General features: G+C 41.6%; 1 protein-coding gene, 1 long non-coding RNA gene and 1 pseudogene across 2 annotated transcripts; 1 reads left to right on the top strand and 2 right to left on the bottom strand.

Moving 5' to 3' along the window:
* Positions 1-221: 221 nt before the first annotated feature.
* On the bottom strand, positions 222-26,656 carry LOC139006638 (uncharacterized). The gene is made up of 3 exons (XR_011470778.1): positions 26,599-26,656; positions 24,169-24,200; positions 222-258 (listed from the first exon to the last, which is right to left on the bottom strand). It is a non-coding gene; the product is annotated as an uncharacterized lncRNA (long non-coding RNA).
* LOC139006633 (cytochrome c-like) lies at positions 1,841-2,266 on the bottom strand. The gene has a single exon (XM_070409081.1). The coding sequence runs from the start codon at positions 2,249-2,251 to the stop codon at positions 1,934-1,936; it is 318 nt and encodes a 105-aa protein (XP_070265182.1). The 5' UTR covers positions 2,252-2,266; the 3' UTR covers positions 1,841-1,933.
* Positions 12,180-13,008, top strand: LOC139006629 (splicing factor U2AF 35 kDa subunit-like; annotated as a pseudogene).

Below are 26,656 nucleotides of genomic sequence, written 5' to 3'. Positions count from 1 at the left end.
TCACTATGACCACATCCTGTGTAATGAGACACCGACTCGCGCCTGGCCAATCGGTGGGGCCCACAGTCCCCTCTCCTGCCCTTACTCCACCCCCCTATAAAACTCCTGGTCCCATCAGGCTTTGCTCTCTCGGCCACTTGCCTTGCCGTTGTGGCGGTGAGTGTGGTGGATGGGGAGCTCGAGCTAGCTTGAAATAAAGGACTCTGCTTTTGCATCGGACTGGCTGGCTCCCTGGTGGGCTCTTGGGAATCTTGAAATCTGGGCATAACAGAAACATCAATGATGAGAGAGAATCACCAATTGGCTGCTTCCTGCACACCCCGCACTGGGGATCAAGCCCACAACCCAGGCATGTGCCCCTGACCAGAATTGAACCTGGGACCCTTCAGTCCACAGGCCAACGCTCTATCCACTGAGCCAAACCAGCCAGGGCATTTATTTAGTTTTTAAAATATTTATTGTTGAAAGTATTACATATGTCCCATTTTTCTCCCATTGACCCCTTCTAGCCCACCCTCAACCCCCGTCCGAGGCCTTCACCACCCTATTATCTGTGTCCATGGGTTATGCATGTTAATAGAAATTTTAAGTGACTTCCATATATAACTCTATGATTTCAAAACTGATTTTAAAAAATGGCCAGGTTTGATCGTTAGCTTAAAATTTCAACATAATTAGGACATGAACATATGAAAAGAGAAATGGTACTTCTTAAAGAGACTCATCACAACTATTTTGTTCTTTAAAATTTCTATTCTTAACTATTTTGAAATACTTCAAAAATAAGAGATAATTAAAGCTGTAAGTGTATCAAAGAGGGAATATCCAGATATGCCACTTCCCATATTATTAACTTGTCTATTTAGATGAAAGGAAATCAAGGAAAAAAATGGCAGGAAGTTCTTTCCAACTCAGCTTAAACAGGCCAGCTGCTTTGACTCTCTCAACCTCCATCTCACCCTCCTTCTATTTAGAGAAGCTAAAAAGTAACATTTTCCAGGCTCTTGGAGCTAGCATTGTGGGTGTGCAATATGCAATAAACATGTACTTGAGATTTGGAAGGGAGACAAAGGAGAGCTTCCTGCAGCAGGGCGAGCTGACAAGCAGGTTCTGACCGACACAGGTTTGCATGGATCCACCATGTCGCCCTCCAGACACATTTTCCTGAATTTGAGGCAGCCGTGGCAGTGACAGCAGTGGGAGCCATAGCGGCTTCCTGCCTTCTGGATCACAGCTATGAGAGTATGACTCCAGAACAAACCTATATTCGTGCTCTTCCAGCTCTTCCAGTGAATTTATGAGCACATACTTCCCTAGAGTAAACTCCTTATATACTAGAAATGCCTAGAATCATTTATTTTCCTACACAAAAACCTGTGTGATCAACTGCCCCAGAATCTTTTTTTTTTTTTTTTTAGATACAGGGAATTTTATTAAATTGGCATAATTGGGACCAAAGAGATAAAATGGTCACTGCCAGCTTATCTGCAGCCCTTCCTTTTAACAGGCTAATGAACACCAGCTGAGACACAAGCTCGTCTTGCAGGTCTAAGAGACAGTGAAGGGGTTTCCTCAGAATTTAAACATAATAGCACAACCAGTCATAGAAATCTAAATGTAAGCCAATCTCCTACAGGTTTCGAGATGGCACTTGCCACCTCTATGAAAAGTTGAACACTAGGAATCAAGTCCAACCATATTGTTAGAAGGGAGGACAGTGACAGTGCTTGCTGAACCAAAATTACCATCAAAGCTCAAAAAGCTGACCATATTCATTTAACCACAAGCCAATCTTATTGAAATCAGGACTGCCCAAAAGAAATGCTCTATTAACCATTCATGATCTGAATTCTGGTGTATGAGATCAATTTAAATACGGTACACATAAAAAAAGTCATGAGACATTTGTAATAAATAAGGCAGTGGACAACTATTACTCATTAGTAGCTTTTTTGAGATAAGCTATCAAGTCTGCCCTCTCTGCACTCTTCTTAATGCCAGCGAAGATCATTTTTGGTCCAGGGATGTACCTCTTGGGATTCTCCAAATACTCCATCAGTGTAGCCTCACCCCAGGTGACACCTTTGTTCTTGTTGGCATCCATGTAAGAAAATCCAGGGGCCTGACCTCTCTTTCGCCCAAAGAGACCATGGAGATTTGGCCCAGTCTTGTGCTTGTCTCCCTTTTCCACAGTATGGCACCGGGCACACTTCTGAACAAAAATCTTCTTGCCCTTCTCAACATCACCCATTTTTAAATCGCTCGTTAGTCGAGCACAACACAGAGATGCCCACTCGCAAGCCGGACATCCCGCTCTCTGCCCCAGAATCTTGATGTGAGAATTAAATATAACATATGTAAATCACTTTGAATAGTTCCTGACACTTTGTACTCAATGTATGTTAGTTATTTAAATTTTTATGAGGGAGATGAGTTTAATCTGAAAGGAAAAATCTAGACCAGGAGTCAAAAACTGGGTTTCAGGCCAAATTGAACTGACCACCTGTTTTTGTTTGTTGGTTTGGTTTGGTTTGGTTTTTAGAGAGAGTGGAAGGGATGGGGGGTGACAGTGAGAGAAAAAGAGAGAGAGAGAAACATGAATGTGAGAGAGAGACATTGATGAATTGCCTCACACGGGCACCCCTACTGGGCTGGGTATCAAACCTGGAATGTGCCCTTGGTTGGGAATCAGACTCAGTGTGCAGGCCTATGTTCTAACAACTGAGTCACACCAACCAGGGCTGACCATCTGTTTTTGTCAAGTATCATCAGAACACTGCCATGGTCATTTGTTTACATGTCATCTATGGCTGCTTTCACTTTGCTACAGAGACGGAATAAACCATGAAACCTAAAATATTTATTAACTGGCCCTTATGGAAAAAAATTGCCAACCTCTGATCTGAACTATCAAAAAGATTCAGAAGTGTGAGTACTGGGAACCACTCAAGAAAACAATCATCCTCTTGACACTGAATTGTCATATTTAGAAAAAAATAGGAAATTCCTTATCTGCAAGGATTTACAGTAGAGCATTGGGGATGGGTGAAAATAACTTACTTGCAAAATTCTGATTTTATAAGTTAAATCAAAGGGATAAAAGGACGTTAAAACTGATGTTACCTGGGGCTTCAGCAAATACTTTGGTGGTACTCATCTTCCAAGGTTTTCCTCCAGATAATGCATCCTAGCTTAGAAAGTGACCATTTGAGAAGCAACATCACAAAAGTCTACCTTCTTTCAGATCCAGCTGGTCACCAGTTCTTACAATTTGTGTCTTCATAAGCCCTCTAACATTCACCCACTTTGATCTTAATACGCATTGTTCTAATCTAGGCCTCAGTAAATCAAACTGTGCTTAGCCAAGTGGGTGTGGCTCAATGGTTGAGTGTCAACCTAGGAACCAGGAAGTCACAGTTCAATTCCTGGTCAGGGCACCTGTGGGGTTTCCGGCTCAATCCCCAGTAGGAGGCGTGCAGGAGGCAGCCGATCAATGATTCTCTCTCATCATTGATGTTTCTGTCTCTCCCTTCCCCTCTGAAATCAATAAAAATATATTAAAAATAAATGAATAAAACTGTGCTTAACTTAATATAGTCCTAACTTCCTTGTCATTAACTTTATTCTCCTTCAAATCCGTTTTAAAAGTTTCTTTTTTATCTTCCTCACTGGCAACTTTGTCAAAAATTTCACAAAAAGAAAAATTATTTATGCTTAAGTATCATTTTTAAAAGATTTAATTTTTAAGAGCAGTTTTAGATTCACAGCAAGAATGAGAGGAACGTACAAAAATTTCCCATATATCCTTTACAGGCACAGCCACCCCCACTGTCAACTTCCGCAGCCAGCGTCCTACCTACATTAGTTACAATTGATGAACCTACATAAATACATCATAATCACCCAAGAACAAAGTTTACATTAGGGACAAATGTATAATGCAGGTATCCACCATTATACCGTCATACAGAGTAGTTTCACTGCCCTAAAAATCCTCTGCGCACTACCAATTTTATGTTTGATTTTAAAGTTCTATGTGTTTTCAATTTTAACCAAGTATTTTAGCTTTTATCTCTTTTTTATTTAATTCCCTTTCTCCCTCTTTCCACTCCCCACACTCTTTCTTCCCCATTCCTTCCTGCAGGTGGATACATATGATCGATCCATATAATCTGGCAGTGCTTTTCAAACCTGAATGTACATATGAGTCACCTGGGAGTCTTGTTAAACTGCAAATTCTGACTCAGGACACTGCATAGGTGCTGGAAACCCTCATTTCTTAAAAGCTTCCAGCTGCTGCTGCTGCTTTTCAGACCACACTCTCAAAGGGATGATTTGGGCCTCGAAGGGACATTTGGCAAGTTGTGGAGTCCTTACAACCGGGATAGTGCTACTGGTAGAGGCCAGGAATGCGGCTGAACATCTTTCCATGCACAGACAGGCCCTTATAACAATGATTTAGTTCAAAGGTCAAGACTGAGAACCCTGCTCTAGAATCATCTTGAATGTTATAAATACCCAGTGGGTATCTCCTGTGAATCTAACAGTTTTTGTTTTTCTCTAGGAAAAAACTCTTCAGGTTGCTCCCAGACCTTTTCCTTTTTCTTAGCTAGTTCCCGTGACTGAAAGGGTTCTTCTGCTAGAAAGAATTGTTTTCTTTCAAAAGTCTACCAGCCCTCAAGTTATATCCTCTTCCAACTTATTACATGAAAATCATGAGTAGAATTGTTCATGACACTGACATGATTTTAAAAGCCCCATAATGCTGGAAAAGGATAAAAAAAAATTAAGGCAGCAAGTTTACAGGCTGGAAATGACTTATATGACTTTTGTATTACTTGTATTTAGGCTAGTTTGCAGCAATTTTCAGCCTTTTTCATCTCATTGCACACATAAACTAATTACTAAAATTCTGCAGCACACTAAAAAATATATTTTTTGCTGATCTGACAAAAAATAGGTATAATTTTGATCATTCACACCAGACAGCTATTGTTGTGTTGGCCATTTGTCATTTTTTAATTTGACAATCTAAGGGACAAGAGGTCAGTGTAGCATTGGCTGGTTTGCTCAGTTGGTTAGAGCATCCTCCTGATACCCTAAGGTTGCGGGTTTGATCCCTAGTCAGGGCACCTATAAGAATCAACCAATGAATACATAAATAAGTGGAACAACAAATCAATGTTTCTCTCTCTCTCTCATAAAAAAATAAAAACAAGAGGCAGGTATTTCATGTTTTAAAAATTCTTGCAGCACACCAGTTGAAAGTTGCTGGGCTAGTGTATTATGGGGGGTCTTAAAAAATAATAGAAGCAATTCTCAAAATGATAATCAATAGATGTTTTACTCTGTGTATGTTTCCAGTGACTCTTTGGATTGTATCAATCAAATAGTCTATGGTATAAAAGGAAACGAACCTTAAAAGGAGCCTTTCCTTGTATTTAGATGAAGAAAATAGAGTTCTTCACTCTGATTGTAGAAAGCTGTGTTTTCCGTGCTTGGAGAGATTGGGGAATTTGATAACTCTAAGTTGACTTCACTCTCCAGTGATGTAGCTTGCACAATAGAATTGAAAAATATGATGATTTTACCAGGATCATGGTTAAATGAAATGAAGGCCTGAATATTTTTATTTAAACTGTGGTCACAATTCCGAGTTTTTGAAAGTCTGTTTTTCCTAATTTTCTCTAGCCTGTTAGGCATCTTTGGCTAATTCATAGCTCAGCATTGGCCTTCCTACCAAGCACTACCTGGCCTGCCAGCCCCTGGGGCACAGCCCTGTGATTCATTCTGGCCTGGTTTCTTCTTGAATTTAAAGAAATTCAAAACTCAAACTTTTTTCCAGTCCGGTTATAATTTTGAGCATAATAAGTTAGGGTGGAGGTGCTGTATTAGATCTGTCTTCTAAATTCCTTTTTTGTATGAATTTATTTATATTTTAAACTGATATAAAAATTATAAAAAATAGAACAGAGAATGATTCTATGCTGTCATCTAGATTCCATAAGTTGACAGTTTTCTATAGCTAGGCTTAAAAAAAACTGTTTGCAAGTAACTTGCAGACATGTGGTTTAAACACTTCAAAACAAAACAAAAGATATTATATCACCATAGTACAATTATCAAAATCAGGAAGTTAATATTGCTACAATGTTATTGTATAATCTACAGATTTAAATTTTATCAGTTGTCCCATTAATGTACTTTTTTCCTTTTGTTTTAAAATTCAATTTATTGGGGGTAACTGGTTAATAACATTACACATATTTCAGGGGTACACATTTATAATACAACATCTGTATACTCCATGTGAACTCACCACCCCAAGTCTCATCTCCTTCCATCCCATTAATGCAGCAAAAGAAAAAGCATTTCTTCTCCAGGATTCAACCCGGGATCCAACATTGTTTATAGTTGTCATGTCTCATTTGTCTCTTTAGTATAAATTTTTGTTTTGTTTTTCATGAACTTGACATTTTGAAGCATACAGACCAGTTACTTCACAGCAAGTTCATCACTCTATTTCACTGTCTGATATTTCCTCATGAAAAAAATCCAGGTTACACATTTTTGCTAGGAATATCAGAGTGATGTTGTGTCCTTCTCAGTGCATCATACCAAGAAGACTTACTGGTGATGATGGCTCTAAACATTTTATTAATGTGGTGCCTGCAAGTTGTCTCCATGGTAAACCTCTGTTTTTCTTTATGTAATCAATAAATATTGCATGGATTTGAGGTTATATTTAAGGCTAAACCAAAGAGAGAGCAGGTTTACCTAAGTGATCTAAAAGGAAACTGTTTAGCTCTGCTATTTGACTTTCCTAGAGATTACATATAAAAACTAGAAGACTTTCAAATGAAAGTCTTCTGAATTTTTAGTGCTTTAGCTGCAGAGTTATTAATGAAAACAAGATGTAGCTCTAAATATTCAAGTACTAGTAAATGGGAGGTCTTAATTCAGCAGCTCCTCAGGGGAATGAAGCTTGAATAACCTCAGAACTGTTGTCATGATGCTCTATGCATTTGGCTCACTGCTGGATCATTCTTCAAAAACCATCTGACAGGAACATAATATCCTATGCTATTAGTCATACTTTACCATCAAAAGAACAGGTTTATGTTCATGTTAAAGTGATGAGTCCTCACTTCCAGTCTCTTCCTTCAACTCACTTATGCTTTAAGAGAGAACTATGCTGAAATTGTGCAGGTGGTTTTATGCATGTTTACTTGTTTTCTGGAGTTATAAATCTAGCCCAATAAATAGAATGTTTTAAAACTATTCTTTTTTTTAAATTAAATCTTTATTGTTCAGTTTATTACATTTGTTCCTCTTTTTTCCCCCCATAACTCTCCTCCTCTCAGTTCCCGCCCCACCCTCCGCCCTCACTCCCCACCCACTGTCCTCATCCATAGGTGCACAATTTTTGTCCAGTCTCTTCCCGCATCTCCCACTCCCCTTTCCCCCCCAAGAATAGTCAGTCCATTCCCTTTCTATGTCCCTGGTTCTATTATAATCACCAGTTCATTCTGTACATCAGGTTATTTATTCACTTAATTCTTAGATTCACTTGTTGATAGATGCATGTTTGTTGTTCATAATTTGTATCTTTACCTTTTTCTTCTTCTTCCTCTTCTTAAAGGATACCTTTCAGCATTTCGTGTAATACTGGTTTGGTGGTGATGAACTCCTTTAGCTTTTCCTTATCTGTGAAGCTCTTTATCTGACCTTCAATTCTGAATGATAGCTTTGCTGGATACAGTAATCTTGGTTGTAGGTTCTTGGTATTCATCACTTTGAATATTTCTTGCCATTCCCTTCTGGCCTGCAAAGTTTCTGTTGAGAAATCAGCTGACAGTCGTATGGGTACTCCCTTGTAGGTAATTGACTGTCTTTCTCTTGCTGCTTTTAAGATTCTCTCTTTGTCTTTTGCTCTTGGGATTTTAATTATGATGTGTCTTGGTGTGGTCCTCTTTGGATTACTTTTGTTTGGGGTTCTCTGTGCTTCCTGGACTTGTAAGTCTATTTCTTTCACCAGGTGGGGGAAGTTTTCTGTCATTATTTTTTCAAATAGGTTTTCAATATCTTGCCCTCTCTCTTCTTCTGGTACCCCTATAATTCTGATATTGGTGTGCTTGAAGCTGTCCCAGAGGCTCCTTACACTATCTTCGTATTTTCGGATTCTTTTTTCCTTTTGCTTTTCCGGTTCGGTGTTTTTTGCTTCTTCACATTTCAAATCTTTGACTTGATTCTTGCGCTCCTCTGGTCTGCTGTTGGGTGTCTGTATAATATTCTTTATTTCAGTCAGTGTATGCTTAATTTCTAGTTGGTTCTTTATCACAACATCGAGGGTCTCATTAGTTTTCTTGAGGCTCTCATCAAGTTTATCAGCAGTTTCTAGCAAATTATTGAAAGCCCTTAAAAGTGCTTTTTTTAGCTCTATATCCTCCATTTCTGTCATGTTTTTTTGTCTCCGCATTTTTTATGCTTTCTTGGTGCACCCCCTTGTGGTCTTTGTGTGCAGTCTTGTTGTAGTTAAGCCTTATTGTTTTCAGCAATACGGGGGTGAATTGACCTCCAGGCTAACTGGCTATGAGAGTCAGCTGTGTCTGCAGTGGGAGCGCTACTGTGCTGAATCTCTAGGGCGGTGCTAATCTAGCCTTTGCCTGAGGCTCTCTGGCAAATGCCTCTGTGCAGGGCTTGGGCGGGGCTGGTCCTAGGGAATCTACAGGGCAGGCGGAGCGAGCAGTTATGGCTGCTCTCAGTTCCATCTCCAGCGGCTCTGCAACCGCTGCAGACCTTGGAGAGAAAGCTGCCTTCCCACTTCTCCCGTTTGAGTCTGGGTCCCTAGAGACTCGCCGGGATCTGGAGCTCAGAGTCTGAAACTCCCTCCCGATTGAAGACAACAACCACACCCTCTGCCACCGACCTGCTCCACATGCACTCCAAACCTTAGTATTTCACTTCAGCACTGCGCCTCCTGAGTCTCGTATGGTTTCCTCTTTCCTCCTAGTTGTAGAACTTCCACTCAGCCAGCCTTCCTGTGGTTCTGGATGATGTCTGTTCCCTCTTTTAGTTGTATTTTTGAAGTGGTTGTTCGAGGCAGCAAACTCCGGCGTTAACCTATGCCGCCATCTTGGTTCTCTTAAAACTATTCTTTCAAATGGTTCTATATCATAGTAAAGAAATAATGAAGATTTCTATGCTTAATTGCTTTTTTTTTTTTTTTTTTTGCTTTACTGAGGTATAGTTGACAAATAAAAATTGCCCTCGCAGGTTTGGCGCAGTGGATAGAGTGTCGGACTGCGGGCTGAAGGGTCCTGGGTTCAGTTCTGGTCAGGAGCATGTACTTTGGTTGCAGGCTCAATCCCAGGCCCTGGTTGGAGCCCATACAGAAGGCAATCGATGTGCCTCTCTCACATCGATGTTTCTCTCTCTCTGTCTCTCCCCTTCCTTTCCACTCTCTCTAAAAATCAATGGAAAAATATCCTCAAGTGAGGATTAACAACAACAAAAAATTGCATATATTTAAAGTGTATAAAATGACCCGGCTGCAATATGGAACGAGACTGGGACCCCAGCTGCACCTTTCTCAGGACTGGATTAAGGGATATGGGACTTCACAATCTGAGGACTGTAACTCCATGCAAATAAAGTATTTTACCACATCGCATTCTCCTATGGGGGCTTCTGAAAATGCTTAGTTCAGCGGTGTCCCAAGAACCCACCCCCTCGAGCGATGGGGAAATCTGGCCCACTAATTTCTCCAGCAACAGATGGATATACCACATGTATTTAAGCAGTCATCAGTTGATAGACATTGGGTTGTTTTCAAGTTTTGGCTATTATGAATAATATTGTTATAAACATTTGTGTTAAAATTTTATATACCTGCACATATGTTTTTATTTAGCTTGGGTATGTACCTAGAAGTAGACTTGGTCTATCATATGGTAACTCTATGTTTAACCTTTGAGGAACTTTCAGATTGTTTCTAAAGCAGTTCTGCCCTTTTAAAGTGTAATAACTTAATAAAGAAATTTTAAAAATAAAAAAATAAAGCTATTAGCTATTACAAACATAAAAAATAAAATAAATAAAGTGTATGAGGGTTTTCATTTTTCCACATCCCTGCCAGGACCTTTTATTATCTTTCTCTTTGGTTATAGACATCTTAGTGAGTGTAAAGTGGTATTTCCATGTGGCTTGATTTGCATTTTCCTCATAGCTAATGATGTTGAACATCTTTTTGTCATGTGTTGATTGTGTATCTTCTTTGGAGAACTATCTGTTCAGATTTTTGGGACATCTTTAAACTGGGTTCTTTTGTCTTTTTATTATTGAGTTGTAAGAGTTTTATATATATTCTGGATATATCAGAGGCCCAATGCACGAAATTCAGGCACTGGGGGTGGAGGGTCCCTCAGTCTGGCCTGCACCCTCTCGCAGTCCGGGAGTCCCGCAATCAATAGCCCCACAAGAGGGAGGCCCCGCCCTCCAGCCGCAGCCTGCCAGTTGGTAGGTGGCATGGGCCTCCCTCTGTGGAGCCATCATGGGGCAGTGGCGGGTGCGGGGGGAGGGTGACCAATTGCATTGCACCCGCCTTGGCTGGTCTGGCGCCAGTGGGTGTCATAGCGTGGTCATCCAGATGGTCATTCTGCTGTTCGGCCCTTCAGTAGATTTGCATATTACACTTTTATTATTATAGAAGATATGTGATTTGCAAATATTTTCTCTCATTCTACCAGTTGTCTTTTCACCTTTAATAATGTGCTTTGGAGAACAAAATTTCCTCTATTTTCTTTTTGGTTGCTTATGTTTTTGGTCTCATATCTAAGAAACTATCACCTAATCCAAGTTCACAAAAACTTATATCTATGTTTTCTGCGGAGTTTCATAGTTTTAGCTATTACATTTAAGTCTTGGAACAATTTTAGTTAAAATTTTTATTGGCATGAGGTAGAAGTCCATATTTATTCCTTTGCAATTGAATACAGTGGGGCCTTGACTTATGAGTGTCCCGATTAACAAGTTTTTTGAGATACGAGCCGTCTCTCGACCGATTTTTTTGCTTTGAGTTGTGAGCTAAAATTCGGGTTACGAGCCAGCTTCAGATACCCCACTGCTAGTTGGCGCAGCAAACGTCACAGTGAACGCCACAACATCAGCCCAGCATCACGTGTCTCACTCGTCCACTTTTTGATTTGACATACGAGTAATTTGAGTTATGAGCTCCGTCATGGAACGAATTAAACTCGTAAATCAAGGCCCTACTGTATATGGTTGTTCCAATAGCACTTGTTGAAATGACTATCATTTAGTCCCACTGAACTGTGTTGAGACCCTAGACACCAGGGGGAATGTGCCAGAAGCTGGTCCATCCTTGCTGCTTGACACAGTCGCTGCAGGGAAGAAACATCTGCACAGCATATGTTTCAAGGGACCTGGCCTATATGGCATACTGTTCTTGATATGTTTGCTCCCCCTCTTAGCACTATGTGTTTTAACCAAGGTCACCTCTCCAAGAAAGGTTGTTTTTACAGGTGAGGATTTTTTCCCTGGAGTTAGGGATTAACAGGACTAAGGGAAGAAAATAAATTAGTGAAGCCCCCTAGTGTTACAAAAATATCATGTACTACTTATGAAGAACTTGGACTAAGACTGTTGGCAATAAATTTGGGACTTGTTGGGCCCACATTCCTAGGGGTCTGCCCACCAGGGAAAGCACCAAAGCTTTCCCTGGAGACCCACTGACACAGGGAAGTCCCAGGGAAGGCAAGCAGTGAGGCTGGGAGGACATAACCTTTACTGGGTAGGATAATCTCCTTCAGTCACTTCCTTATAGCTTATCAGTAGAGCCATGACCTTGGAATAGCCCTTATAATGGAACACAGAGATTAACCTAGACAGGATTAAACTCAACAGAACTAGATTAACAAACGCCCTAACCTTTGGAATAGAATGGATAGGATTAAAATCAACTGGTATAAATACCGATGTAACAGGACAATAAAGAGAGAACCTGGCTGGAGAACTTGGATAGAACCTGGCTAGAGAACCTGGCTATGCTGATCAACTGAACGCTGCCTCTGTGTCCTTCATTCTTCACCGACTCCATCCACACCTTTGGGAACCCCTGGACCTGCTGGGGTCGGACCCCAACATCTGGTCCACAGCGCTGTTGGCGGCTGCCGGTGGGAAATGGCGGAGTATTTGGCTTCCATCTTCGGCACCGAGAAGGACAAAGTCAACTGTTCATTTTATTTCAAAATTGGAGCATGTCGTCATGGAGACAGATGCTCTCGGTTGCACAATAAACCAACCTTTAGCCAGACCATTGCCCTCTTGAACATTTACCGTAACCCTCAAAACTCTTCCCAGTCTGCTGACGGTTTGCGCTGTGCTGTGAGCGATGTCGAGATGCAGGAACACTATGATGCATTTTTTGAGGAGGTTTTCACAGAAATGGAGAAGTATGGCGAGGTGGAGGAGATGAATGTCTGTGATAACCTTGGAGATCACCTCGTTGGAAACGTGTATGTGAAGTTTCGCCGTGAAGAAGATGCGGAGAAAGCTGTGATTGATTTGAACAACCGCTGGTTCAACGGGCAGCCCATCCAAGCTGAGCTTTCCGCGCCCCCCCCCCCCCCCCCCCCCCCCCCCCCCCGCCGTGACCGACTTCCGGGAAGTCTGTTGCCGCCAGTAAGAAATGGGAGAGTGTACACGAGGCGGCTTCTGCAACTTCATGCACCTGAAGCCCATTTCCAGAGAGCTGCGGCGGGAGCTGTATGGGCGCCGGTGCAAGAAGCACCCATCGAGGTCCCGGTCCCGGGAGCCTCGCTCTCGGTCTAGAGACCAGGGTCGTAGAGGTGACGGAGGCGGTGGGGGACGGGAGCATGACAGGAGGCGGTCAAGAGATCGTGAGAGATCTGGGCGATTCTGAGCCAGGCCATTTTTACCGTATGTCTGCTAGCAAGTGTTGTAGTTGATTGACCAAACCAGTTCATAATGGGAATTTTAAAAAAACACACACAAAAAAAAACCTGAACGCAGTCTCTGTGTCATTCCTTCTTCGCCGACTCTGTCCACACCTTTGGGAACCCCTGGACCTGCTGGGGACGGACCCCAACAGAAAGTCAATTGATTGTAAATGTGAGGGTTTTTTTCTGGACTCTCAATTCTACTTCATTGATCTACATGTATATACATATGCCAGTACCACACTTGCCTTCGGGGATTGGACAGCTCCTGTTCAAGCAGGACTGTGCATGAGTCCAGACTGCAAGAGAAGGTGAATGGAAAGGTAGGGAGGAATGGCACTTGTGCTTTTCTTTGGTTCCTCTGTAGGTATTCGTGCTGCATCCCCAATTTTATTCTGAGTAGATGGGAACATGTCTGTGTCCAGTACAGTGCCCACTTCTTGCTTTGCAGTTGTTGTTTTTAACATTTCCATCTCCACAACCACATCTTTCTAGAGCAGCTGGTAGGCAGGGGAAAGGAAGCAAAACCAAAGGCTGAGCAGGTGGCTGAGAACCATTATGGCTTCTATTTTCTTCCAGCTACTTTATTCCTAAAGTGTTTCACTGGCATGCATAGTGTGGGGAGTGGATAAAGAAATAATCAGTTTCAAGTTTCATATATTTACATTGGAATAGTATGCAGTGTTATTTTTGTTTTTCTCCAGACAGAAAGCACCTCTGAGAAACAGCCTGACAAATGTGGATTTGAGTGAAGTGTTTCATGACCTTATAGAAGAAAAACTAATTTTTTTAGTAATGAAACAATCTCTTAAAGTTATAGGACTACTATCTTATAAAATGTTTTAAAATGCACTGATCTGATGGTTTTTATTAATATACTAGAGGCCCAGTGCACGAAATTCGTGCACTCTGGGGAGGGGGGCGGGGAGGTCCCTCAGCCCAGCCTGTGCCCTCTAGCAGTCTGGAAGCCTAAGCCATCAGTCAGACATCCTTAGTGCTGCTGCGGAGGTGGGAGAGGCTCCTGCCACCGCCGCTGCGCTCACCAGCTGTGAGCCTGGCTTCTGGCTGAGTGGCGCTCCCCCTGTGAGAGCGCCCTGACCACCAGGGGACAGCTCCTGTGTTGAGCATCTGTCCCCTGGTGGTCAGTGCTTGTCATAGCGGCTGCTTGTTCTGCTGTTTGATTTGCATATTAGCCTTTTATTACATAGGATATAAATTATATATATAATATATATTATATATTATATAATATATAATATATATAATATATATAATTTACTTCAGAGTGGAAGGGAGAGGAAGAGAGAAACAGAAACATCAGTGGTGAGAGAGAATCATTGATTGGCTGCCTCCTGTATGCCCCACACTGGGGATAGAGCCTGAAACCCAGGCATATGACCTGACTGGGAATTGAACCATGACCTCCTGGTTCTTAGGTTGATTCTCAATCACTGATCCACACTGGCTGGGATGATGGTTTTGATTTTACTATATCTGGATTTCTGACAGTGTTATGGGTTGAATTGTGTCCCTCCGGAATTCATATGTTGAAGTCTTAACCCATAATACCTCTGGATGTGACTATATTTGGAAGTAGGATTAAAGAGACAATTAAGTTAAAATTAGGTCAATAGAATGGGCACTAATCCAATGTGAATGGTATTTTTATAAGAAGAAATTAGGTCAGAAACACATACAGAGTGAGGACCATGTGAAGAAACAGGAAGAAGACAGCCATCTACAGCCTCAGAAGAAACAATCTTCCCAACTCCTTGATCTCAGACTTCTAACCTCCAGAATTGTAAGAAAATAAATATTTGTTATTTAGGCCACTTGATCTGCAGTACCTTGTTATGGCAGCCCTAATACAATTGGCTTCAAAATATGTGCTAAAGGGGTTGTGGATTTCCAATTAGATACACTTGATTTAGATAATATCATACAGCACCAAAGAAGAAATCCTCCAAAATAATCAATTTTGACAATGTAGCTTTCCTGATAATATTAATTATATTCTACTAAGGAATAAGAACTCAGAAATTCAGGGTTATGGCTCTGTTCAGTTGGTGGCAGTTAGTGAAGTGTATGTGGCCTTAAGCCATTGTCTAACCAAAAATTGGTTTATCAATATGTAAAATTGATATAATTATATTCTTTTCCTTCATGAAGCCTATAACTAAATTACATAAATGGGGAAATTTTAATCATAAACCCTTTATTCAAAATAAAGTTGGTAATTTGATTCTGTTATCTGAAAAATTACATTTTGATGATACTTCTTGGGTATCAGACGCAAAAAGTATGGGAAAAGATTGTAAAGAGAGAAAAAGAACAGGAAGCTTATTCACTGGATTTTAGTTAAAATGTCATTTGTTGAGTGTTGCACTCTACTAGAGTGAAAGAGATGTGTGTGTTATAAAAACTAATTAAGACTGCTTTTTGCTTGCAAAGAGAAACAGCTGGGTTTTAGCATTTGCCTGTATTCAAGATCAGTATTCACAGAGAAAAAGAAAATGCATAGCCAGTTGGAGAAGAAAATGAAAATTTAGCTTACTCACCAGTCATTAAAGACATTCTTTATGTGCACATGGAAAATAAAGCTCATCAGGTTTATAATCCAGCCACTTCCAGTTCTTATAAAGCTTAATGTCTTGATTAGATAACATTTTTAGTTGGATATTTTAAACCTAAAATTAGAAAGTTGTGCAATGTAACCATTTATTCACACTGTTACCATACAGTGTCTCTGGGAATCCAGAAATCATGGACATGTGCCTACTCTGACTTCTGAAAATCTGGAATTCTGGGATAAGATGATAGGATGGTGACCCAAAGAAATCAGAGCTTCCTTTCACCCCCATATCTTTGCATCGATTTGAAATTTTTTTTATTTTTTTAAAAAAATATTATAATAAGTATTACAAACAGTATTACATATGTGTCCTTCCCCCCCCGCCCTTGACAATCCCCTGCCCTCCCTTACCCCCCAGTGTCTTATGTCCATTAGTTATGCTTATATGCATGCATACAAGTCCTTCGGTTGATCTCTTACTCCCCTCCCTTCTGCCCCCCAACCCTCTCTGGCCTTCCCACTGCAGTTTGACAGTCTGTTTGAGGCAGCCCTGCCTCTGTATCTATTATTGTTCAAAAGTTTGTAATGGTCTTTATTATCCATGAATGAGTGAGATCATGTGGTATTTTTCCTTCATTGACTGGCTTATTTCACTTAGCATAATGCTCTCCAGTTCCATCCATGCTGTTGCAAATGGTAAGAGTTCCTTCTTTTTTACAGCAGCATAGTATTCCATTGTGTAGATGTACCACAGTTTTCTAATCCATTCATCTACTGATGGGCACTTAGGCTGTTTCCAGATCTTAGCTATGGTGAATTGTGCTGCTATGAACATATGGGTGCATATATCCTTTCTGATTGGTGTTTCTGGTTTCTTGGGATATATTCCTAGAAGTGGGGTCACAGGGTCAAATGGGAGTTCCATTTCCAGCTTTTTGAGGAAACTCCATACTGTCTTCCATAGTGGCTGCACCAGTCTGCATTCCCACCAGCAGTGCACAAGTGTTCCTTTTTCTCCACATCCTCTCCAGCACTTGTCGTTTGTTGATTTGTTGATGATAGCCATTCTGACAGGTGTGAGATGGTACCTCATTGTTGTTTTGATTTGCATCTCTCAGATGATTAGTGACTTTGAGCATGTTTTCATATGTCTCTTGGCTTTCTGAATGTCCTCTTTTGAAAGGTGTCTATTTAGATCCTTTGCCCATTTTTTGATTGGATTGTTTATCTTCTTTTTGTTAAGTTGTATGAGTTCCCTATAAATTTTGGAGATTAGGCCCTTATCAGATATGACGTTGGCAAATATGTTTTCCCACGCAGTGGGTTTTCTTGTTGTTTTGTTGATGGTTTCTTTTGCTGTGCAGAAGCTTTTTATTTTGATGTAGTCCCATTTGTTCATTTTCTCTTTAGTTTCAACTGCCCTAGGAGCTGTATCAGTGAAGAAATTGCTTTGGCATATGTCTGAGATTTTGTTGCCTTTGGATTCTTCTAGAATTTTTATGGTTTCCTGTCGTACATTTAAGTCCTTTATCCATTTTGAGTTTATTCTTGTGTATGGTGTAAGTTGGTGGTCTAGTTTCATTTTCTTGCATATATCTGTCCAATTTTCCCAACACCATTTATTGAAGAGACTATCTTGGCTCCATTGTATGTTCTTGCCTCCTTTGTCAAATATTAATTGAGCATATTGGTTCGGGCTAATTTCTGGACTCTCTATTCTATTCCACTGATCTATATGTCTGTTCTTGTGCCAGTACCAGGCAGTTTTGAGAACAATGGCTTTGTAATACAGCTTGATATCTGGCATTGAAATCCCACCTACTTTGTTCTTTCTCAGGATCGCTGCAGCTATTCGGGGCATCGATTTGAAATTTAACAAGTCTGTGAATCTGAGAAAAGCAAAATCCTCACAACAGATTCATTGATAACCCCAAAGGAAGTTGTCATGCCTTAACGTGCCCTTTCCAAAACAAGTCAGCAGGAATAAGAGAAAGTAATGATTTTAAAGGACACCTGACTTGCAGTCCTAACAGCCTTTCCTAGCTGTCAGTGAAAAGACCTGTGATGTTCTAGAAAAGATGAAAACCTCAAACTCCCCCTCCAAAAACAGTAGGATTTCTGAGTCTACTACCAGGATCTAAAATGAAATTTCCACCATCTATGAAGCAAGAAAACACAATTAGAAAATGAAAATAGCCCTAGCCGGTTTGGCTCAGTGGATAGAGCCTGTGGACTTAAGGGTCCCGGCTTCAATTCCAGTTAAGGGCACATGCCTGGGTTGCAGGCTCAGTCCCCAGTGGGGGTCATGCAGGAGGCAACCGATCAATAATTCTCATCATTGATGTTTCTATCTCTCTCTCCCTCTTCATTCCTCTCCCTGAAATCAATAAAAGCATATTTTAAAAAAGAAAAGAAAATGAAAATAGTTGATAGACCACCTATATCATGCTTCCAGAAACAGGATGATACTTCCTAACTGAAAGTAGGTATAAAGATCTTTCATCTTCCCTCTCTACCATGTTGGAATGCACAGGCACTACTTTCTGAGGCAGCCAGATTACAGATTTCCCTATCCCCACCCACCTCTACCCACCAAAATCAATCAATGTGTATCTGAGAATTGACATTCCCTTAAAGTAACTGGGTAGGATCTCGGAAGGAATCAAAGCGGCCCATTGCATCCTGGGGTGTACAGAGTGGATAAAAGTAGGTTTCCAGTTGTATGTGAAACACAGTTTCTTCTTGTACTATTTTTTATTATTGTATTATTTTCCATACAAACAACTGTAAACATACTTTGGCCCCACCCTGTATAAATCCTACCACACCGCCAACTCCAGAGCTCAATAAGAAGAAGGGACAAGAATAACAAGTGTCCTTGTGGCAGTGCCCACTGAGGGCTGCAGCTTTATGTACATTACATCTTTTCAGAGTTTTAGGGCTCTGGAAACAGGGAAAGAGAATATACCATCTTATTTCTTCAGAGTTGCTGGAGATGAAATTCTTCTGGTTGCTAGAAATGAGTCTAAGTCAGGATTTCTGAACCTCGGCATTATTGACATTTGGGGTCGGAAAATTCTTTGTTGTGGATTTCTGGCATGTTTGTTTAGCAGCATCTCTGTCACTCAGGATGTTTTGTAGCACCTCTGACAACTACTTATTAGATGCCAGTAGGCCCCCTCCCCTCAAGTTGTTTATGACCATCAAAAATGTCTCCAGATAAAGCCAAATGTCCCTCAGGCCAAAATCACTCCTGATTGAGAACCACTGGAAGAAGACAATCAAGACATAGTTGAAGAATAAAATGCTGTTGGTTTTGTTTGTTTTTATTGATTTCAGAGAGGAAGGGAGAGGGAGAGAGAGAGAGAAACATGAATAATGAGAGAGAATCATTGGTTGACTACCTCCTGCATGCCCCACACTGGGAATTGAATCCTGACCTCCTGGTTCATAGGTCGATGCTCATCCAGTGAGCCATGCCAGCCAGGCTGAAGAAGAGATTGTTGAGCAGAGAAAAATGACTAAGTATGTAGAACAAAATGAATCACTGAGCTCTAGGCAAAACCTGTAATCACTGATATATATTGGAAGCTCATTATATGCCAGGAACTGTTCTAAGTGCTTCACCACATTATCTCATTTAACCTTAGACCACCCTGTGAGGTAGGTACTATTATGATCTCCATTTTACAGTTGAAGACATGGAGACAGAAAATAGGCAGGGGCCCACTATTAAGGCAAATTAAATCAAATCTGATTCAATTCCAGAAAGTCTAACTCCAGAGGCAACTTTCTAATCATTAAGCAATAAACTTGTATACCTCTATAGACATTTATAAATTGCAGGGCACTTTCCCAAGTTCATCTCACCTTTCACCCTGATTCACCTATATTCCATGATGGTTTCTTCCACATGTTTAACCCGAGGCAGATGAAAAGTCCATTTTGACCAAGGCAGGCAGTGCATGTGCAGCACCAGACTTATCAGCTGGGGCCTGGCGTTCATTTAATGCTTTCAGGCTAGAATCTAAAATAACTAAGTTGAGCCACAGCCTTCCTTTACTTCCCTCCACATTGGCCTATACCCCTGGCTTCTGCCTCATTTCCTTTCTTTTAAAAAAATATTTTTATTGATTTCAGAGAGGAAGGAAGAGGGAGAGAGAGAAAAACATCAATGATAAGAAAGAATCATTGACGGGCTGCCTCCTGCACGCCCCACACTGGGGTTCTAGCCCAAAACCTGGGCATGTGCCCTGACCAGGAATCGAATCTTGACCTCTGGCTCATAAGTCAATGCTCAACCATTGAGCCATTTTCTTCTTAAGTGTTTTGGATAACCTGAATCCCATCCATTTGGCTGAGATCTCGATCAAGCTAGAAACACCTGCCCCAGTGGTTATTTTCTATTCCCTGTGCCCCCTTGCATGTCTGAGAGTATCCCTTTGTAGAACTACCTACTATATATAGAACTCTGACCCTCGGTAAGCCTGAAATTGTTAAGCCCCTTGGTACACAGTGCTTGGGGTTAATACTGCCTTACCCTCAAGGGAGAGCTCTGTAATACAGCCGGTTCCTCTGGTCCCTCCAACCCATGCTTCCACCCACCTTCTTGTTCTGTTTTTGTTATTTTAAAGTGTTATTTTGATCTTCCCAATCATTTATGTAGGAAGCATGGTACATATTATAATCCCATTTGAGCAAAGTAGTTAAATAACTTTACCTAATGCCACAGTACTAATAAGTGACAAAGCGAGTACTTACCTGGTAAACCTAGGTCATGAAACCAGAGACCTTTAGGTCTTGAAAGGCCATTAAAAGTCATCTAATCCGACCAAGTACATGGAACTTGGATCTCCTCCATAACATCTTGGCCAAGTAGCTCACTAGCCTGTGTTTGACTGCCTTCCCTCACAGAACAGATCAGTTCCTCTTTGACTAGTTTTAACAGTCATTTATTTAATAATTCTCACATTCTTTAATTCATTCAACAAGTATTTCAGGGCATAATATGTGTGCCAGCAGGTGCTATGTGGATATTGAGGTAATTTCTGGGAGTAGCTTTCAGTTAAAGATAGAAAGTGGAAAGTTCTACGAGAGAGGTACTGATAAAGTGCTATGGAAACTGTCAGAAACTTCTTCCTCCTACTGACCCAAAACCTGTCTTACCTTGTAGCTTCCAAAATTGGGCCTCAATTCTATTCTTCCCAGCCATAAAGAACAAATTACTCCTTCTCATTACAGTCAGTGTGTCACCTTTCAGTTATTTCTCATAAACAATTTCTCAGGTCCCTTTTTCTTCTGATTACTCCTCTCTGAACCCATTCAATTTGTCTATAATTCTCTGAAAAGGTTTCCTTTAGCTGAACTGAACTCAATGTGGTCTGGTCAGAAGAGAAGAGATGTGGACTACTCTTTCCCCATTCTAGATAAAATAATTCTATAGGGCATTAAAACTCCATTTGCTTTTAGGTGAACACATTCATCACTCTATTGTCTCAAATTGACCTTAGTATCCTATACAATAAAAGCCTAATATGCTAAGTGTCCGGTAGTCCATTCAACCAATCAAAGCATAATATGCTAATGTATGCTAAGGCTGCTCAACCACTCGCTATGATGTGCACTGACCACCAGGGGTCAGGTGCTCCAACTGGTAGGTTAGCTTGCTTCTGGGGTCCGGCCGATCAGGACTGATCGAGTCGGGCAGGACATGCCCTGGAGCCCTCCCACGGTCCCTCCCCAGCTGGCCAATCCTGCGTCCCTCCCCAGCCCCAATTGTGCACCTGTAGGGTTCCTCGGCCTGGCCTATGCCCTCTTGCAATCTGGGCCGAGGGACCCCCCCCCCCCCCCCGAGTGTATGAATTTTGTGCACTGGGCCTCTAGTTTATTAACTAAAAGCCACTGTGCCAGACATTCAGAAGATAGTGTTGTGACAGGACCTACTCTTAGATGTCTTATCCTGACAGATTATTATAATATTGCTCATATGGCAGACCACTTACTACATAAAATTAATTATTATTTTTAAATTGTGGTAAAATACACAAAATAAAATTTACCGCTTAACAATGTACAGTTCAATGGCATTAAGTATATTTTACATTGTTGTACAACCATCACCACCATCTATCTCCAGAATTTTTACATCTTCCCAAACAAACTGTGCCAACTAAACACTAACTCCCCATTTCCCCTCTGTGCAGCCCCTGGCAATAACCATTCTACTATCTGTCTTTATGAATTTGACTACTGTAGGTACTTTATATAAGTGGGATCATATAATACTGTTTTTTTTTTAAACTGTCTTATTTCACTTAATATAAGTGAGTTCAAAGTTCATCCATCTTACAGCACGTGTTAAAATTTCCTTCATTTTTTAAGGCTGAATAATAATATTCCATTATGCATATAACCCACATTTAATTTATCCATTCATCAGAGGAATACTTGGATTACTTCCTTTGGCTATTGTAAATAGTGTGCTATGAACATGAATGTACACATATCTTTCTGAGACTGCTTTCATTCTTTTGGGTATATACCAAGAAGTGGAATTGCTGGGTCATATGGAATAATTATTTTTGATACTTAAATAATATTTTTAAAAATGTTTTGCTTGGCTATTGAATAGAATTTTATTTTGTTTTTTTTTGTTTTTTTTTTTAGTTTTAGATCTCAGTTGGACAAGATATAAAACGTCAGCTTGGGTAAATTCCACTGAGTTTGAAATCTTTCTGATCCAATCTGATTTACAATGATAGCTAGTGTCAAATTTTGAAAAGCCTTCATTGTAATGGTAATAACACTAGATGCCAATTACCTATAGAAAGGTAGTGAAGTCTAGATACTTTTTGGCAGAACACCAATGAAGATATACTTTTGTATTCTTCTGTATAGGACTTTTCCTTGTTGCACACTAAATGATCCATAATCTAGTAGAGTTGGGGCATGTAAATAGCAATGTGAGTATGCTAAAAACCATGTTGCCCTCAGAGTTTAAAAGCTGAATACTGATTTGGTCTCAATGGCATTTGAGGGCTACTCCTTAGCCTGTCAAATCTGACAAGCATCAACAGCTGACACCCAGATGATGTCACTTGCACTCTTGTTTGCTCCCCTGCCTACTAAAAGCCAGTGTTGCAAGGCTTCAGTACCCTTAGGAGTCAATTATCCAAAACAATAGAATTTAGGAGCTTTAAGCTATAGTGAAGAACCCCTATCTATGTGAAGATCTTACAACTTTCCTTCCTGGAGTACCAATTTGCAACATCAAACATTCTTTACATTAGACATTGAGTAAAACAGCTCTTTGTTTTACATAAGTCTCACATATGTAGAAGACATTAACTTGTCACTGTCACCTTATGCATAAATTTGAAATGTGAATCTTTTAATTATATCCCATGTCTGTTTAATACATCATTTAAATTACTGACTATCCTCTTTAAAGAGGTAAATCACCAGGTGTTTTTTTTCTGCCCTGGGCCCAGAAGGGTGATGTGGCTGGGTCTTCACTGGCCTAACTATGTGCCATTTTCAATTTTCAGATTCTGTTGACTGTAATCTTGCTGCTTATATGTACCTGTGCTTCCATCTGATCCTTGGCACCCAGCCTTCTGGACAGAAATAAAACTGGATTGTTGGGTATACTTTGGAAGTGTGTCAGAATTGGTGAACGGGAGAGCCCTTATGTTGCAGCATGCTGTGTAGAGTAATGGCATCCTCATCTTATAGTAGCTTGGAAAAATACCTGAATTTAATTGCCAACAGATTTCAATATAAAAAGGGGACTTGTCTGAGGATAATAATGGAAATAATGGTTAACTTTATCTTTCAACATTGAATGAGATAAATTCCTAGCTGCTGTTCTCTATTTTGTTATTGAATGTTCTATATAATTAGGATGTCATCATTTAATACTCAAAGTTTGTAACAATCAATTTCAGTACTGTCACTACAATATTACATTCTGAAACTGTCATTTTGTTGTGTCCAAAAGCAGTTTTTAGTGAGGTATCTCTAAGGCACATAGTAGAAAAAGATTGGTAAATTATTCAAGTTCCTTTCACTGTGATTTTGGAAGTGATATATCCTCATATCATAGAATGAGACCATATATTGGAACTAGCTTTTTTATTGAAAAATAAAGGTTCAAGTTGTGTTAATAAAAATTGCATTCATATTTAATACTTGCTTTACCTCTGGTGACACCATTTTGAGCATTAACCAGAGCACCTCTACTCTTAATGAACTCTGTAGTTTATTACACATTTTTAAATTATTTAGAATAAGCCTATGCAGTTCCAAGGAGGAAGATAAATGAGATATGACATAAGAGCAGTATTGGGAAAGTGTCGTCTATCTATCCTATCTAATAATAGACAAACATGGTAATTAACCATACTTCTGCTACGCTTCCCATTGGCTAATCAGTGCGATATGCAAATTAACTGCCAACAAAGATGGGGGCCGGCAGCCAGGCAGCTGAAGCGAGCAGGAGGCTTGCTTGCTCCAGTGATGGAGGAAGCCAAGGTTCCCCATCTGCCGCAGCCGGGCTCTGAGCTCCAGTCTAAGCAACAATGTTGCAATTATAGAAGCTAAACAAACCCCAGATACCTGCTTTCAGCCAGCCGGCCTCGGAGCTGGAGCTGCAACAAAGTTTCAATTACAGAAGGTAAATAAATCCCAAAAAAAAAAAAAAAAAAAAAAGGAGAGACTGGGAGCTTCAGTTGCAGGCTTGGCCCGCCTGAAAACAGCCCTCAGCCCCTCATCCAGGCTGGCCAGGCACCCCAGTGGGGACCCCCACCCTGAAGGGGGTGCGGGCAGCCTGAAAACAACCCTCAGCCCCTCATCCAGACTGGCCAGGCACTCCAGTGGAAATGCCCACCCTAAATGGGGTGTGGCCAGCCTGAAAACAGCCATCAGCCCCTCATCCAGGCTGGCCAGGCACCCCAGTGGGGACCCCCACCCTAAAGGGGGTGTGGGAAGCCTGAAAACAGCCATCAGCCCCTCACCCAGGCTGGCCAGGCACCCAAGCAGGACCCCCACCCTGATCCAGGACACCCTTCAGGGCAAACCAGCCGACCCCCTCTTGTGCAACAGGCCTCTATCCTATATAGTCAAAGTGTAATATGCAAACTGATCCTAACAGCAGAAAGACTGGGAATGACTGGTCACTATGACACACAATGACCACCAGGGGCCAGACGCTCAATGCAGGAGCTGCCCTCTGGTGGTCAGTGTGCTCTCACCGGGGGGAGCTCTGCTCAGCCACAAGCCAGGCTGATGGCTGCCAGTACAGCAGTGGTGGTGGGAGCCTCTCCTGCCTCCTCAGCAGCACTAAGGATGTCTGACTGCAGCTTAGGTCTGCTCCCCCCCTGGCAAGTGGACATCCCCTGAGGGCTCCCGGGCTGCCAGAGGGATGTCTGATTGCCATCTTAGGCCCAATCCCCCGGGGAGCAAGCCTAAGCTAGCAAGTGGTCACTCCCGAGGGGTCCCAGACTGCGAGAGGGCACAGGCTGGGCTGAGGGACCCCCTACCCCCGAGTGCACAAATTTTTGTGCACCGGGCCTCTAGTATATATATAATAAGCCAGTGTCCCTAACGACCGGAATGACCAAACGACCAGTCGCCATGAGGTGGCATTGACCACTTCTCAGTCCCTCCCCCGCACCCCGCCCAGCCTGCAGGCTCTGATGGATCAGTGATAGTGAACAGTGGAATTGGGGTGGGTGGCTGGGAGGTGGAGGTGAGGGGGTCCCTCAGCCCGGCCTACATCCTCTCCAATCCGGGACCCCTCGGAGGATGTCTGACTGCCGGTAGTCGGACATCACTCTTGCAATCTGGGACCGCTGGCTCCTAGCCGCTCTTCTGCCTGCCTGCCTGATTGCCTGCCTGCCTGATTGCCTGCCTGCCTGCCTGCCTGATCACCCCTAACCCCTCTGCCTGCCTGCCTGATCGCCCCTAACCACCTCTGCCTACCTGCCTGATCACCCCTAACCACCTTTGCCTGCCTGACCGGCCCTAACTGCTCCCCTGCCTGCCTGATCACCCCTATCCACCTCTGTTTCGGCCCCTGCACCTGGGACCCAGGCATCCCTCCTCTAGCTGGCCACAGGCAGCCAAGGAAGGAAAGCCCTGGCCTGCAGCCAAAGGAAGGCCTTGGCTGGAAACCAGAAGGCCCTGATCAGCCCTGATCACTGGCCAGGCCTAGGGACCCTACCCGTGCATGGATTTCGTGCACCGGGTCGCTAGTATTTAACATAAAAGGGTTTAGAATAGCTGATGGTGTAGTAGCCTCTGTAACCTCTCTGGTTGACTATGGATAAATGTCTTAAACATATATTGGACCAGCTAACTATAATTCTCTAAATAAAGTTACATTCTTATCATGAAAAGAGCAAAATAGAACAATTTCAAAATGATAATCTTGTTTTAAAAAAGAGGTGAATCATCAGGATGTTACAGGATTGTCATCAAACTCAGCTCAATTAGTATTCATTAATTCAATAAACACCATCTATTGTGTCAGTGTGCTAAGTGCTGGGTATATACTGATAAATAAAGTTTAAACATAGGGAGCCTCAGGGATCTTCCTCTCTAGAGAACACTCTTGATTTACATTATAAATTCTGTTGCTGGATCAATCTTCTTCATCTTAGGAAAGAGCATCACCATCTCAACAGCTGCTCAAGCCAGATATCTAGGACTTTTTTTTGGTTTTCTCTCTCTCAAAGCTCCCTCTCTTCCCAGCTCCCTTCTTTTTTACTTTTAAGATTGATCTTGATTCCATCTTCTCTTCATCTCTACTGCCATGATCTGAACCCAGGCCATTCTAATTTCTAGCCTGGATTACTGTAATAGCTTCAGTAACCTCCTGACTGGTCTTTCTAATTCTATTATTGCCCTCTTCCACCCCGCCATCTATCCAGGAACCAGTGATCTGTTTAAAACCTTCCAGTGGCCCTGGCCCGTGTGGCTCAGTTGGTTGGTCATCATCCTGTGCACCAAAAAGTTGCTAGTTAGATTCCTGGTCAGGGCACATGCCGGGTTTGCAGACTTGACCCTGGTAGGAGGCGTGCAGGAGGCTGACAGTGGATGTTCC

The sequence above is a fragment of the Myotis yumanensis genome, unplaced genomic scaffold (genome assembly GCF_028538775.1).
Source record: "Myotis yumanensis isolate MYYU_CA2020_CCGP unplaced genomic scaffold, mMyoYum1.0.hap1 SCAF_1, whole genome shotgun sequence".
NCBI lineage: Eukaryota > Metazoa > Chordata > Mammalia > Chiroptera > Vespertilionidae > Myotis > Myotis yumanensis.
This window is presented reverse-complemented; position numbering and strand designations above follow the sequence as displayed.